Raw genomic sequence first — 14584 nt, forward strand, 5'->3', positions numbered from 1 at the left:
ACACCCCAATACTCTGTGCAGTCAGGAAGAGAAGTTCTGACAACAGGAAGTCAGGGGGCACATCCTGAGGTCCCCAAGGGCTTCCTGGCACTGACCTTGGTGACAGAGGCAGTGCAGTTTCAGGAGGGGGGGTAACACAGGGTAGACAGGCACACAAGGAACACACCTCACGGGAGAATAATAATTACTATTATAATAACAATATCGTACATCCAGGACAAACCCAGCTGCCCCAGGCCAACTGCAAAATCCATACGTCCAGCAGAGCCTATGTGAGTAGAGTGAGGGGCTGCCCACCTGCACCCCCAGGCCTTACTCATACCAGCTCCCTGAGGAGGGGCCAGCCCCACCTCCTGCTCCCTGCTGAGGCTTAGCACAGGGTGGGGGGGCTGGCACCGCCAACGCTGCCCCTCTGTGCTGGGCATGCCTGTACTGGGGAGGCGAGGCCCACCTCCCCTCAGTGACCTGGCAGCAAGGGATGGGTGAGTGAACTGATGAGGGACCAAGCGGTGGTAGCTGTGGGGTGTGGCTCCTCTGAGCCCGCTCTCCACCCCCGTCCAGCTCTTCCTGCGGGCCTGCCCGTGGCAGGAAGGGGCCAAGGACGCTCATGTCAAAGACAGGGCATGCAGAGCGGGCCCACGGCATGCTTGGCCCGCCAGGTGCCATGCAGCCGGCCTGGACTGTTGGGCAGCTGTCAGAGGCCCGAGTGGTCAGTGGAGTCCAAGGGGTCCCCCTTGGGCTGGACCTCTGATTCAGTCTGTGGTGGGGCCTCCTGGGAATTGGGCCCTTGGGCCGGCAGCTGCAGAAATTCTGGAAGCACCAGGTCCTCTTTGCGCAGAAGGCCCCTCTGGTCGTGGGCCCCACTGCTCTGCACCCGATTCAGCAGCTCCACCAGGCCTGGGGGGGGGGCATAGAGTCAAGAGGCCCACTGGTGCTAGCCCACCACCATCCTGCTGCCCTTACTATGACCACAGCCTCCCGAACCTCCTTCTGCCCTTCAGCCCCTCGGGTCCCCCAGCCCCAATGGACACTCTTCCAGCCCCAAAGACATGCAGGTGCCGGCCTCAGCTCAAGCCTCTCTGATTCTACCCACCTTCAATGGTCCCCAATGCTTCTGGTCCCTAGCTCCCACTGTCCCCAAAGTACCTTCAATGTCACAGGTCTGCCGCTTCCCAGTGAGACTACTCGGCCCCTCCGCCATGGAGTTGAGGGACAGTGGAGGGGGATAGGCAGCCTTGTTCTGGGCTCTAGGTTGGCCGCCCTGTAAGAACGTGGAGTCAGGGCCACAGCTGGGAGAGGAGGTGCAGTGGGTAGAAGGGGGAGCCCTTTCTCTCTCTCTCACCTGGCTGCGACGCTGGGCTATGTCCCTAGCTTCGGGAATCTCCACACCTATGGCAGAGCGCACCGCCGTTAGTGTTTGCCTCCCACCTGGACCCCTTCCCTTCTGGGCCAAAGCCATCTCCGGGGACCAAGCCCTGGGGCCTTGCTTCTCTACCTGGGTGAGTGTCCAAAACCAGTCTCTGGGCCGCCACCGAGCTCACTAGCTTCCCCAGATCCAGCGGCTGCTTCTCGCCTGGCTGTGGGGACAGGTCAGCAGCCCGCGAGACAGGCAGCCCGCGAGACAGGCAGCCCGCTCCCGGCCGCCCCTGCCCTGCCCCGCTGTCCCCCGGCTCACCAGGCACAGCGCCACCTGTTGCGGGCTCAGGCCATGCTTCGCCAGAATGGGCTGCAGCGCCTCTTGCAGCCGCTTGGTGGGCTTGGCGGAGATCCGCACCACGCGCTCCAGAGCCACCAACTCGACCCTGCACGGGACCCTCGCGCTGCGGCAGGGCAGGAGAGCGCGCCCGCCTCTCCCCCAGCCCCCCAGGGACAGGTCCAAAAGGGGGCGGAGCCTGAACTGGGAGGGGGTGGGACAACTTGGGGGTGGGCCCTTAGCCCCTGGGACGCAGTTAGCACCAGGGGCGGGACCTGAGAGGGAGAACAACAGCCTGAACTGGGACCCAAACAAGTGTTGGGACCCAGGACCCAAGCCTGGGAGGAGGGGCACTCACTCGAAGGTGATCCTGTTCTCCAGCCGCACTTCCTGGTCCGCCAGCACGGTGCAGTCCTGATCCAGGACCAGGGCCTTCTGCAGATGCCAGGCAGGGGTCAGAGTCCCTCCCTCCCCAGCCCCAACCATCCCCAGGGTCCGAGGAAACCACCTCACTTCCTCCGACAGCCCCCACTGGGGCCCCTAAGGGTCAGAGGGAAGGGCCAATGGGCGGGTGAGCCACAGAGATGTGGATGGAGTAAGACTCCTGGCTGGAGTGGGAGCCTAATATGGCCAAAGCCAGGGAGAAGGGTGGCAAGAAGGTTGGACAGCTTTGGAAAAGAAACGGAGTTACAGGAAGCATGCGAGTGGGGTGAGCATGGAATGGTAAATGAGGCTGCTTGGATAAGGAGAAGGCCTAGGTCCTGGACCATGAGGCCGCCTCTTCCCAGGCCAGGCCAGGCCAGGCCAGGACCTGCCCCCTTGACAGCTGCCCCCTTGTCTCTCAGGCATGTGAAACCCAACCAGACCAGCTGGATGCATTTCCTTCCTCACCACCCACCTTTGATCAGCTACCCAGGCCTTGTCCCTTTTTTGACACTTGTCCACTTCTCTCCATCCCCACTTACTACTTGTCTCCTCACTGCAACAAGAGCCCTTCCCCCCAAGACTGCTGTGAGGCCAGAGGAGGTAAAGTATCTGGCACAGTGCCTGGCACACAGTAGGTACATAAACAGTAGGTGCAGAGTCTACTGCCCCTATAGGCCCCCCTGTCTGCCCTAGCCTCTTCCAGGGATAGGCCTATGTTGTGCTGCAGGGACAGGTGGAGTGTGGGTGGGGAGTTATATTCAGCAGTCATGAATGCCCATCTGGGCTTCAGAGGCGGCATGGGTGGCCTGAGTGGGCAGAGCTCCTCCCACTGCTGCCCTCCCAGTCCCACTCTCCAGGCTCCGGAACTTGCCCTGCACTCCTTACCCACATCCAGGGCTTCATTTAAGCTGATCCCTCTGCCTAGAATGTCCTCTTCCGACAGCTCTGTCAGGCAAACTCCTCCCTGCCTCCATTCTTCCTTCACCAACAGCAGCCTCTTCCACAAAACCTTCGTGGAACCAGCCAGAAAAGCCTACCTTCCCTCAGAAACTCTCTGAAGCTTCAGCTCCTCTTCCCTGATCACATCCTGCCTGGCTCATCTCCAGCTTGGCAGGGATCCCCACCACGGATGTGGACCTGGAGGACAGAGCTCAGGCCTGGGTCCCTCTGCTCACCCTTTTCCTTAGATTCCTCTTTAAAGCTTAATGCTCATTTGTATCTCAAGAAAAGTTTTTCATGGGCTAGGTGTGTTTGGGTGCCCCTGACAGCCATGTCAAGGATGGCCAGTAGGAACTCTGGGAGTGATGGGGGAAACCCAGCTCTGGCAGTGGTTCTCCCTGACTCTAGCTCCGCAGAGCATCACGGTGAAGATGATGGGTGAAGCTGGAAGCTGGGAGGGGGTGGGGTGGGGATGGGACTTTATGGAATGAGAGTGGAGGCCTGAGTTTGAGGAGTTGGTGCTGGGTTGCCTTGAAGCTGGGCATGGGGGGAGGGGCAGGGTTGTGTTGGGGACTGGAATTAGGAAGGGGGTGAGAATAGGACTGGAATTGGGGTTGAAGTCATAGCTGAACAGAGACAGAAATGGGGTTGGGGTCAGGATCAGGAAGAGAGTGAGAGTTGGGGACCAGGCCAGATTCACACCTGCTCATTGCCAACCAGGTAGACCTTGATGTCAGGTAGAGAGAGGCCTCGTTTCTCACAGATGCCTGCCAGCATGGCACGGATGGTGAGGCCAGATCGTGCCAGGGCCAAGGAGGCTGTGCCATCGGGCAGGTACACACAGCAGTACTTCCCTGGCCGGCTTTCACTCTCACCTTCTGTGCTCCCAAGGCTCTTCCGGTGGCTCTGATTCGGGGCACGAGTAGAGGGAAGGTCATGTGTACACATTCAGGGACATGCAGAGAGGCACACACTCGCACACACATGCCTAAGGGCACACTTTTCGGCAGGCAAAGATACTCCTCCTACAACAACATATATGCTCACCCAGACATAGGACCACCCAGAGACAGGTCCTCCCCCGGACCCACATACACCTGCTGGGTACACCTGGGCACATGCATGGGGCCCAAGGTGGTGAGGACAGGAAGAAAGTAAGGAATATGAGGGGCTGGCAGCAGGGAGATGCAAGTGGTGACCATGACTAGGAATGATGGCGGCCCCACAAAGGTGCATGAGTAGTGGCCCTAGCCTGCACCTCATTTCCCCCAGCAGTCTGCTCACCTCAGATTTGCTGTTGACAAAGGCCAGGAAGCCAAGGTCCAGACTGGCGGACGAGTTGAGGGAGCCCTGGGACTCTCTGCGCAAGGCCGAGTTTGGGGCCCCGGCTGCCAGTTCTAGGGGAGAGGGAGCAGTGAGCAGAACAGCCCTTCCCCCCCTCCTCACACCCTCTTCTCCACAACCTGATGGACCCCGCTGGAACCCTCCCGCGGGGGTCTAACGCGGCTTGGGACCATGTAAGTGTTGCTACTGAGGGGGCTTCGCAAACTTCTGCTCTAATCTAGAAACCAAACCACCGGGGAAACGTGGTGGTCACAGAGACCTCTATTTCGGTTTTCAGATTTACAGACTGTCGATGCGACAAGTAGGAGGAAGGGGGGATTCTCAAAGCTTGCCCAAACTCCCACCCCGACTCTTCTCTTTGGCCTCCGACCCTCACCCCTGCGGAAAGACTTGCGGAGCAGGCGGCCCCCAGAGCCCTCAGCAGATGGCAGCTGCCCCAACTCCTCCACGCCCAGCGGCAGCGACTTCCCGGGCTTCAGCTTCGGCTTCTGCGGGTACAGGAAAGGCGCTGGCACCGGGCTGGAATCCAGCCCACGTGCAGACCAGGGGCACAGCCCTACAGATCTGCACCCGGCCCCCTGCTTCCCACAGCCCCTAGTCCGCACCTTCCTCGTGGAGTCAGGGCTGCCCGGGCTGGAGGAGCCAGGTTCCCGCAGGGGGCGTCCTTCGGCCTCCGCCAGGAGACACTCACGGTACAGCGGGGACTTGACGAAGCGCGCGTAGCTGTCGAACTTCATCAAGTTGAAGATCTGCGGGACCGCGCGGGGAAGGTGAGCCGGGGAGGGTGCTCGGCTTGGCCCAGCCCTCGGGGTGGGCTGGGTCCCCGACCTGGCAGGCAAGACCCTAGCCCCTCCCACCCAACTCTTGGTCCAGTCCCGCCCCCACTCTTGGCTCCGCCTCTACCTCAGCTAGGCTCCGCCTCTAGCCCATGTTCACCGCAGCCTCTGGTACCGCCCTCTGACCAACGCCCTGCCCCTGCATTTTACTTTGGTGCGGGCATCCAAATTTGCCCTTTTCCGAACCCCACGCCCATCCCACCCACTACAATCGGGCCCCGCTCCTGGATCTGGCCCCGCCTCTTGCCCTTTCTTCCAAGGCCACGCCCCCTAGTCCCATGAGACCCCCGGAAACGCTCACCTGGAGCTGCTGCGCGCGGAACATGTCCGGTCGGGGTTGTGCCAGCACCTCTTCGCCTAGCCAGGCCTGCCGGTCGATGTTCACTGGGCTCAGCGCTTGGCTGGACAGGAATTCCTGGTAGATATGGCGGGCTTCCTGAGCAAGCTGTTGCAGGAGGGACAGAGAAGGTCAAGGACATGGCCCAGGCTCTGGTCCCACCACTCTGCCCCAGCTCCCCTTTCCCCCACCTGCTGGGTGTCGCTGGCCGGGATCTGCTGGAAGCGCTCGCAGGCCTTCCAGAAAGTTACATTCTCAGCGCTGAACTCCTTCTTCAGGAACTCCTGGTGCGGAGGAGGAGGAAGTTAGAGACACGGAGACCCAGTCAGGGGGTGCGGTAAGAGATTGGGCTAGAGATAGGGCGAAGAGGCCAAGACAGGCAGATAGGGCCAGACAGACAGATGGGGCCAGATTGGAAGGCACAGCGAGAAAATGGAAAGTTCCCGGCTGAAGGAACAGGAAGAAGGTGCCAAGGAAAGGCCGGAGGAGGCAGCTGACAGAGGAATCCCACTCTGGTCAGCCTGAAGCTCCATCCATGTCCTCTCCCGTGCCCGCTGCCCCCCCCCCACCATAGTGGCCACTGCCACCTGCTCTCCCGATCCCACCACAAGCCTTACAGTGAAATAAGCCAGCCCCAGCGGGTCCTGCAGCAGCCGCTCGAAGGACAGGCCCCAGCTGGCCACAGGCTGCTCCTCGGTGGAGAAGGGGCTGCTGGGGCCACTAGGGAGGCTGTGGATACTGAGGGAGCTTCCTCGGCCCTCGCCCTGGCCCTGAGGCCCTGCCGTGCTGCTCAGCTCTGTAGGTGGATGGACAAGTGTTGGTGAACCTTGTGGCCTTCCCCAGGCCCTGGCCCAACCCCATCTGTAGGTATTTTCCCTGGATAGGTAGCAAGTGACAGGGGTGTCCCCACCCTGTTTCCACATACCCTCCCCCACCCCAACAAGCCTCCTCCATACCTTTTGTCACTTACCTCCATCTGAGACAGCCAGAACCTACAAGAAATCCAAGGTAGGCAGTCAGAGCAGAGCCCAGGGTGGGTTCTCAAGGTACAGTTCTGGGTTCAGGCCCCAGGACAGGAGCTGTGTTCTCCTCCCCCTTGAGGGCCATTCCCAGCCAGGTCACTGCTTGCTCAGCATTTTGCTCAGGCTCCTCCTGGCTCCCCTTCCATCGTGTGCCAACCACCGTGTGCTGGGACTTACGCCAGTTACTTTCCATTTGCCCCTGGTTCCCTCCTCCCTCAGCATGTGCTGGGTAAGCCCAGGTGTACAGCATGGTGGGGATCAGCAGAGACTTTGAATCTTGTCTCTGCCATTTACTAGCTGTGTGACTCGATACTTGTTTGTCTCCATCTGCAAATAGGGGGTGATGATAATAATAGTAACTTACTTCCTGGGACTATTGTGAAGATCAAATCAGTTTAAGACATTTCCAGCATCTAGAACAGTGGCCAGCATGTGGTTAATGCTGTATCAAATGTTTGCTGGTGTCTATAGCCAGTGATCTCTTTGTTGGAACTATTTCCTCTCAGAGAAGAAGATCCTGAGAGACCCTGGGCCCCACCCCACCTTAGGCTGGTGCCAGGATGCTATTTTATAGTATAGAACAGTCATTCTCAGACTCTAATGTGCATTGAAATGACGAGTAGGAGCCCACCTCCAGAGATTCAGGCTCAGTAGGTCCAGAATGGGGCCGGAGACTTTCCATTTCTAACAAGCTCTCAGGCAATGCTGATGCGCTGGTCCATAGACCACACTGTGAATAGCATTGCTGTAGAGACCAACTCCATCCTCCCCCACCCCTCCACCCCATGCACAACTCCGACTTCTCTGGGAATCCCAACCATTAGTGAAATAGAAAAAACCCTCCTTTCAAAATGACTCTTGCAGTGGTTTCCCTTGGTCTTCCTACCTTCCTAGCAGCTCCTCCAGCTTCCTCCTCATCTCCTACCCACACAAGATGGCCTCTACCCCTCCCTGACTCTGACCTGGGCCCTTTCCCCCTCCTACATCTCCCCAGATCCAAACCCACAGAGCCAACTTCCTGCTATCATCTCTGCCCAAATGTCCCACAAGCCCTTCCAACTCAGCCAGTCCCAAAGGAAGCCACCTCTGCCACCACCAAAGCAGGGCACCGAAAAGTTTCCCTACATCGTTCCTGTCTTTCTTCCCGCCACCTGGGCTCAATCATCCCCAGTTCCTCCCTCTCTCTCACATCCTATATTCTCACTAGGCTTGTCACAGGAGTTTCTACCACCTGTCCCTTTGTTACATCCCCACTGGAAACAGGTCTGCAAACATCTCCCCCAGGAAGCCTCTCCCTGCCCTCCTAGCTGGAATCTCCCTCTTTGCTCCCCACTCCCACCTAGAAACACTCAGGTCCCACATCTGTGGGCCAGAGCTGGCCTGGAAATATGTAGGACATTATTAATATCTTGGCCCTTATTTTTTGTAAGTGGGTTTAACTGACTGAGCCACCCAGGAGGCCCAAGATTTTTTTTTTTTCATTTTACGTTGAAAGGTATTCCCACATTTAAAAATCAGGAGTTTTACATAAACTCCTGTGATGCCTCAACTCCCCGGAGCTTCTTCCCAGCATGACAATGTTGGCTGGCACTGAGCAGCAACGGCCTTCCCTGGAAGGGGCTCATGTTCTCTTCAGGGGTCTCTGAGGCCAGTTTGATGCATTTATGTTACTTACGGAGGCAGGTGCTGCCCCAGACTGCCCAAGTTCCAATTTGTGCTGTGTGATCTTGGACAAGGCGCTACACTTCTCTGTGCCTCAGTTTCTTTCTCTATAGAAATGGGGCAAACGCTTCTCCTGACTTCAAAGGGTTTCTGTGACTAAATAAGTTAAATATGTAGATAAGGAACCCAGAACACTATCTGGCATGAACGTTACTGTTATTGCTGTTGGTACATTAGTATTGATGTCTGACCCTGCTCCACTTCCGAGTTTGCTAGCCCTGTTATAGAGGAAAGAACACAGGTGTTGGGGTCTGTCAGACCCAGAGTCAAATCCCAGCTCTGCCCTTTTCCAGTTTTACACCCTCGGGCTCCTCCCTGAGCCTCGTCTCCCACTTGGAGTGTGGAGGTGAAAGGTTGCTGAAGAGGAAAGAAAGTTGGCGCAGAACGTGGCTGGGCGTGGAGCCCATTTGCAGGTGCCCCACTCCCACCCCCGACACCCTCGCCCTCCTGCCTCTGCACCCCTCATCTGATGGCTTCTTCCCTTCTTCCGAGTCAGCTCCAGCGGCTGGCTGCCAGAGAAAGTCCCAACTCCCGGGCTGCACGAAGACGACAAATTGAAGGCCAGGGTCCCTTCCAGCCTGCTCCTTCCGTTCCTGGCAGCTCTGCTCATGCCGCACCTGCTTGTCCTGCCTGCTCTGCGGCTTTGCCAACCTCAGGGCTGCTGTCACCATCCTCTGCCCCAGGCTCCCGGAACCATCCTGCCTCCCGCTCCATGGTGGCCACCTGGTCCTCCGTCCCCCCTAACGCACTGGCCTCTCTCCCCCCTGCCCTCCATCCCTGCACTCGGCCTCTCCCAAGTTCAGAGCCCCATGGCGGCTGGGGCAGGCCTGGAGCCACAGATAGGGCATAGGCATCTGCAGCTGAAGCCAGCCGACACTCCTATTCCGTTTTATTCTTGACATTATGTTGAATTCACTGTCCGTGTCTTTCGGCTGGCTCCCAGGTGGTGGCTGTGGCCAAGCTCCCTGCCCCGGGGGCTGGAGCAGTTGCTGGGTTACAGCTGAAGCTCAGCCTGGGCCTGACTAATGAACCCCTTCATCCTCCCCCATCTCCCTCCCCCTCACGCCACCCTACACTTTATCAAACTTTTCTAGGTTCCCCACGCCCCTTCCCACTCCTGTTTCCTGCTTTGCTGCTTTCTCTTGCTGAGTGTCTGCTCCTGCTCCCCTCACTGAACTAACTGCTCTCCAATCTCTGCTCATTGACACCAGTCCCCTCCAAAGACCAGTTGCCCTGAGCCCTCCTGCCCACCACACTTCTGCCCATCCGTGTCTAGGCCTCTCTCTCCTTACAATTTGGTAGCTCCCGGAGGGCAGGCCTGGTTTGTAGAGGGAACCAACCTGAACTCCCTCCCATGAAGCACCCTCCTTGCTCTGGTGCCAATGAGCAGCTGTCAGGGCCCTAGCAGTCCTCCTCTGCCCTCCCATGAGGCCCTGGCACCCCCTTCACCAGGGATCCTTCACCTCTGAACCCCCCATCTCTGTTGTCTCAGTCCCTCTAGCCCCACTGGTTGTTGATCCATAGAGTTGGGGCTGAGATGGGGTAGGGACAGAGATCCAGAGGTGGGAGGGAGTGAGGATAGGGTCCAATTTCAGTTCCACCATTCAAGGGCAAGTAAATTCCTCCCCTGGGCCTCAGTTTCCCCCACAGGGTAGAATGGGGCTCGGCATTCCCAGTTTCTTGGGGCTGCTAGGAAGAGTGAGTGGGTATGTGAAAGCAGCTGTCAGGGGCTCTGCTGACCTCATACTGATGCCCTGCCCAGGGCTCCTGCCTGCCCAGTCTCCCGGGCCTGGGGAAGTTGTGCTGAGCAGGGCTGGCCTTGCGCCACCCTGGCTTGCCTGAGAAGTGGTGAGTGAATGGGAGAAAAAGGGAAGAAAGGATGAGGAAGGGTGTGGTGGAAGGTGACACCCCTGACCCATGATCTGGCCTCAGTTTGCCATACCTTTCTCTTAGGCCCTGGAAGAGCCACTGGTATCTAAGGATACTGAGGTGAGAGTGGAGTAGACCAACATTTCTGAGCTCCAATTGTGTGACAGGCTCTCTCTGACAGTACACATCCATGTTCTCACTCTATCTTCAAATCTGTGTAGCAGGTGTTATTAGCCCCATTTTACAGATGAGAAAACCTAGACCCAAAGAAGTCCCACAGTGCGGAAGTGGCTGAGCTGAAGTTAAAAGCCAAGTGTGTCCGACTGGAGCCTGAGGTCTTCCCTCCATGAAGCCGCCTCCCTGGGCAGACAGATGTACAAGGGGAACTGGGAGGCCCAGGGCCTCAGCCCTTTGGACACGGGTGGGCAAAGTCAATCAGGGGTAAAGGGCCCAGGGGGTCCTCTTGAACTCTACCCTCTGGAGAGGTCAGACCTCAAAGGGAGGGCCCATTTACTTAGCATCTTCTGTGCTGGGCACCCTGTACCATCATCTCGTTTCATCCTAGTTTGGGGAAACTGAGGCCCCAAGATCCTCTCTGGATAGATGCACAGAGAACCCTGGGTGCCTGGCCCCTTCAGCCTGAGCCAGCCCTGTGGAGCTGAACCCTAGCCCTGAGCTGGATGCCAAGAAGGCAGGCGGAGCTGCAGCAGGCTCTGCCTTGCAGGTCTCTCCAGGTGGGAAGACTCACTGGGCCCCCTGAGCGTGACAGGATATGATAACCACCACTCTCCAAGCTTTAGGCCCAGCTTCCCCTTAGGCCATGTCCCTGTACACACACCCTGTGTTTCCCCACATCCAGCCCCTTCCCCATGCCATCCCCTCTTCCAGATGGCATATCCTTTCAAGAACTTCATAGCACAATGCACAAAATGATCCGACAAGTCAGTTCTCCCTTCCCAGGTCCTCCTCAAGCTTTCTCTACTCCGGATCCATAGCTCTTACCCAAATCTGAATTTTATTCTGGTATTTGTACCTGAGTCTTTTGTGCCTTGCCAGACTGGGAGCTGCTTGGGGGTAGGGGCTAGGGCGATGGGTTTGGGTCTCCAGTGCCTAGGACAGGGCCGGCACAGAGCAGACCTATGGCGGGGCCATTGACTGAATGCCTGCATGAACAAATGAAGCGGCCTTCGGGGTTGTGTGAAGATGTCTGTGGGAGGGGGCTGGGAATCATCTCTAAGTGACAGGATTCATTGCAACTGCCTGACAAGCTGAGTGGCGGAAACACGAGGCTGACAAATGAAGCTGCCTCAGCAGGGAATGATGGCAGCCGTGGGCGGGGGTAGTGGCAGGGGGAGGTGGGGGAGGACAGAGCCAGGCATTTCTGGGAGGTGGGGGACCACTGGCATTGAGTCAGAGAGGCTGGGTTCAGATGCAGGCCCCTCTACTTGCTGGCCGCCATCAGCATGTCATTTACTCCTCTGAGGCTCCATCGGGGGCGTAACTCGTGGAAGGAGCCTGCTGCCTGCTCCACAGGTGCCTCTGTGTGCGCCCCTGCTGACACCCGTCCGCCCCTCCCCCGTCAGCTGAGTGCCGTCTCAGAAAGCGGACGGATGGCCAGCGAGCAGGCGAGCCGTGACCCTCAGGATTCCAAGAGGTGACATGGAGAGTTCAGAACAGACCCAGGAAGGGCAAAGATAAACCTGTGTGCGAAGGTTGCTGCCAGGAACCAGGGCATCTGTGAGCTGGCCAGGGCTGGGCGCAGAACTTGGGTGCCCTCCCTTCTCTGAATGACTTTGGGGTAGAGAAGCCATGGGCTGACGTGGGAGGGGCAGAGGCTGGGTCCATCTCCGGGCACCCTCAGTTGCCCTCCAGTTCTGGGCACTGCTCAGAAGCACCAACCCAGCTGCCCGCTGGGGTGGGCATGAGAGTGGACATGCTCCTCCTTGGCCTCGACACCTGAGTGTCATGCCTCTAGAGTTGGAGGACCTTAGGTTCTTGAACTTTCAAAGTTAGGTTGATGGTAAAGACAGTGAGGTGGGGAACTGGGCCAGCTTGATGGGGTTTGCCTCTCTCCCACCTAACTAGCCTGGGGATGGGCAATAAAGAGACACTGGAAGGAGAGGTGGAGAAAGGTCTTGGTAATTAGGAGGCAGGAGTGTGAGTAAGACCTCAGTTTCTGAATGAGGCAGGGGATCCTTGAAGAGGGGTTGAGAATGAAGGGAGGCATTGGGCTGACATTTATGGAGCCCCCACAATGGGTCAAGGGCCTCATATTCATCATTCCACTTAATCATCTCAACAAGCCTTGGAGAACTGTTCCAATTTCCTCATTTTACAGGTGAAGAAACTGAGGGTCAGAGAGGACCCCTAGTAAGGGACAATGGAGCCAAGACTGGAACCCAGTTCTCTCTAGACCCATTGGTTTTGTCCCATAGTCCTAGGCTGGGGCTAGCTTGGAGGTTAAGACACTGTCTGGCCTTTCTGGGGTTGTTAGGAGGGGTTGGGGCTCTGCCAAGAGGGCTGGTATCCTAGGGAGAGAAGGAAGGCCCAGCACAGTCAGCCCCATCAGCTGAATGAATACAGAAGCTGGACTGTCTGAGCACAGCTCTGATTTAAAGGTGAAGTAGCCAGGGAGAGGGTTAGAGGGCACGGCAGCAGCAGTAGCAGTAGCCAGGGCATCCGAGCACCCAGCTACTCCCACTCTTCCTGGTGGCCCAGGAATAGAAAAGACAAGCTGCACCAAGCTGGCCTGACCCTGCTGACCCATCCCAGGCTGCCCAAAGACTACTCGTTCTGGCAGGAAGCCTCTGAGCAGGTCCAGCTGAAGAGCAGTGACCCACTGAGGGTTACCCCTTACCTGACCTTGGGCATCAGGATGTGGGGTGAGGCGGGAGGAAGGCTGAGGCTAAGTCAGAAGTGGGGGCCTGGGCCATTGTGGGGGTAGGCAGGGGTCAAAGGGCATGCCAGGTCTCCCTGCTGCCCTGGGATGTGGGCAGCCCTGGATGGGGCCAAAGTGGCAGGAGAGGAAGCAGTGGGGACCAGAAGCCTATGCCCACTGTACTCTGCTCTCCTCTCCGAGGCTGCCCAGGTCCCCAGCTGGGCCATCTAGAAGGTCCTAGGATGAGAGTCCCAGGTCCCACTACCTGCTCCTGTTTGTACCCAACTTCTCCTGCCCACCGGCAGCATGCAGGCTCTTGCCCAGCCCTGCCGGGTGTGCCTCCTGGGCTCCACCCTGGGTGTGCCCACCCCTTCCCCATGGGCCTGGCCTGGAGCCCACACTCACCATGCGCCCATTGGGGACACCCAGGTGCTTGGGTTTCCCCGGCATGCCGCCGCTGTTCACGGGTCCCTGCTGCGAGGAGCGCCCACCATGGGGACCGTGGGCAGCCCCGGCCAGAGCTTGCACGGCGGCAGGCAGGCAACACAGAGAGCCCGGCTCTGCTCCTGCGGGCCCTCACATCCTGAAACACCAGCTCACTACCTCTTTTCTCTGCCACAGGAAGTGTCTCTATAGAAACCGAACCACAGAAAGAAGCAAGGTCTAAGAGAGCGAATGCCTCTTCCTACACACACACACACACACACACACACACACACACACACACACAAGCACACACATGCGCGTACACACACACATTCACAGGCACACACACGCCACCAGTGCACCTTTGGCAGTGCCCCACACTGTTACCAGCACATTGCAGAGGCCTCTGTGCGCCCAGGAAGGAGCTAAGCCTGGTCTGGCCCAGCCCAGGGAGCTCTAAGATCATGTCCAGGCACACAGAAGTGTGCGCTTACACACTTAGTCACCTTTTTGCACCCTGGCGGGGGTGCGAATGCGTATGCACAAACATACGGATATGCGCACCGAGTATGCACACAAGTACTTTACTCAGCACACGCTTATCTCACACCTGCTGTGTTTGTGCTGCGCAGGTGCACACTCAGTACCCACCCCCACCCCCGGCAGCTGTGCGCATGCAGAGCGACTACCTTTATCCCCAGACACTGCCCAGGCATGTGTCCAAGTGTACAGACAGATGGACACCTTGCATGCATGGTCATGCACACCCAAACCGTTCAGGTATACATGTTATAAACACATAGGCTCACCCTTCATAAGAAAACCCTGGGCCTGTGACAGGCACAACTGCACATAGGCACCTAAGCACCCAGCCACCCTGGTGACATGTGCCCACCCCCCCAGGCAGGGGAACACGTTGGTGGCATCTATGTGTGATGCCTGTGTGTTCATTCTCACTCACACAAAAATCCTACCTTGGTGTAGTACGGTCAGCTGAAGAGTGACACCCTGCCCTCCCAGCCCCGGCCCCGGGCCGGCTGAACTCGGGGCCCCTAACCAGAGTCCTCAGTTGGCCTCTTTCTTATACAGGCA

At 58.1% G+C, this 14584-nt stretch overlaps 1 protein-coding gene across 1 annotated transcript; it reads right to left on the minus strand.

Moving 5' to 3' along the window:
• Positions 1–13696, minus strand: RGS14 (regulator of G protein signaling 14). The gene is made up of 15 exons (XM_027605434.1): positions 13472–13696; positions 6546–6567; positions 6193–6371; positions 5767–5859; positions 5540–5683; positions 5008–5151; positions 4779–4890; positions 4343–4455; positions 3761–3964; positions 2052–2128; positions 1676–1802; positions 1496–1577; positions 1343–1389; positions 1147–1261; positions 1–897 (listed from the first exon to the last, which is right to left on the minus strand). The coding sequence occupies exons 1-15, from the start codon at positions 13514–13516 to the stop codon at positions 695–697; spliced, it is 1707 nt and encodes a 568-aa protein (XP_027461235.1). The 5' UTR covers positions 13517–13696; the 3' UTR covers positions 1–694.
• Between the last annotated feature and the right edge of the window lie 888 nt (positions 13697–14584).

Source organism: Zalophus californianus, chromosome 5, assembly GCF_009762305.2.
Source record: "Zalophus californianus isolate mZalCal1 chromosome 5, mZalCal1.pri.v2, whole genome shotgun sequence".
In the NCBI taxonomy this organism is placed as follows: Eukaryota; Metazoa; Chordata; class Mammalia; order Carnivora; family Otariidae; genus Zalophus; species Zalophus californianus.

Coding starts and splice junctions, on each gene's coding strand:
- RGS14 (XM_027605434.1), bottom strand. CDS start 13,516: ATGCCGGGGAAACCCAAGCACCTGGGTGTCCCCAATGGGCGCATG. Junction 6,568..13,471: donor GTGTCCCCAATGGGCGCATG/GTGAGTGTGGGC, acceptor GATTTCTTGTAG/GTTCTGGCTGTCTCAGATGG. Junction 5,860..6,192: donor TGGGGCTGGCTTATTTCACT/GTAAGGCTTGTG, acceptor CCTCCGCACCAG/GAGTTCCTGAAGAAGGAGTT.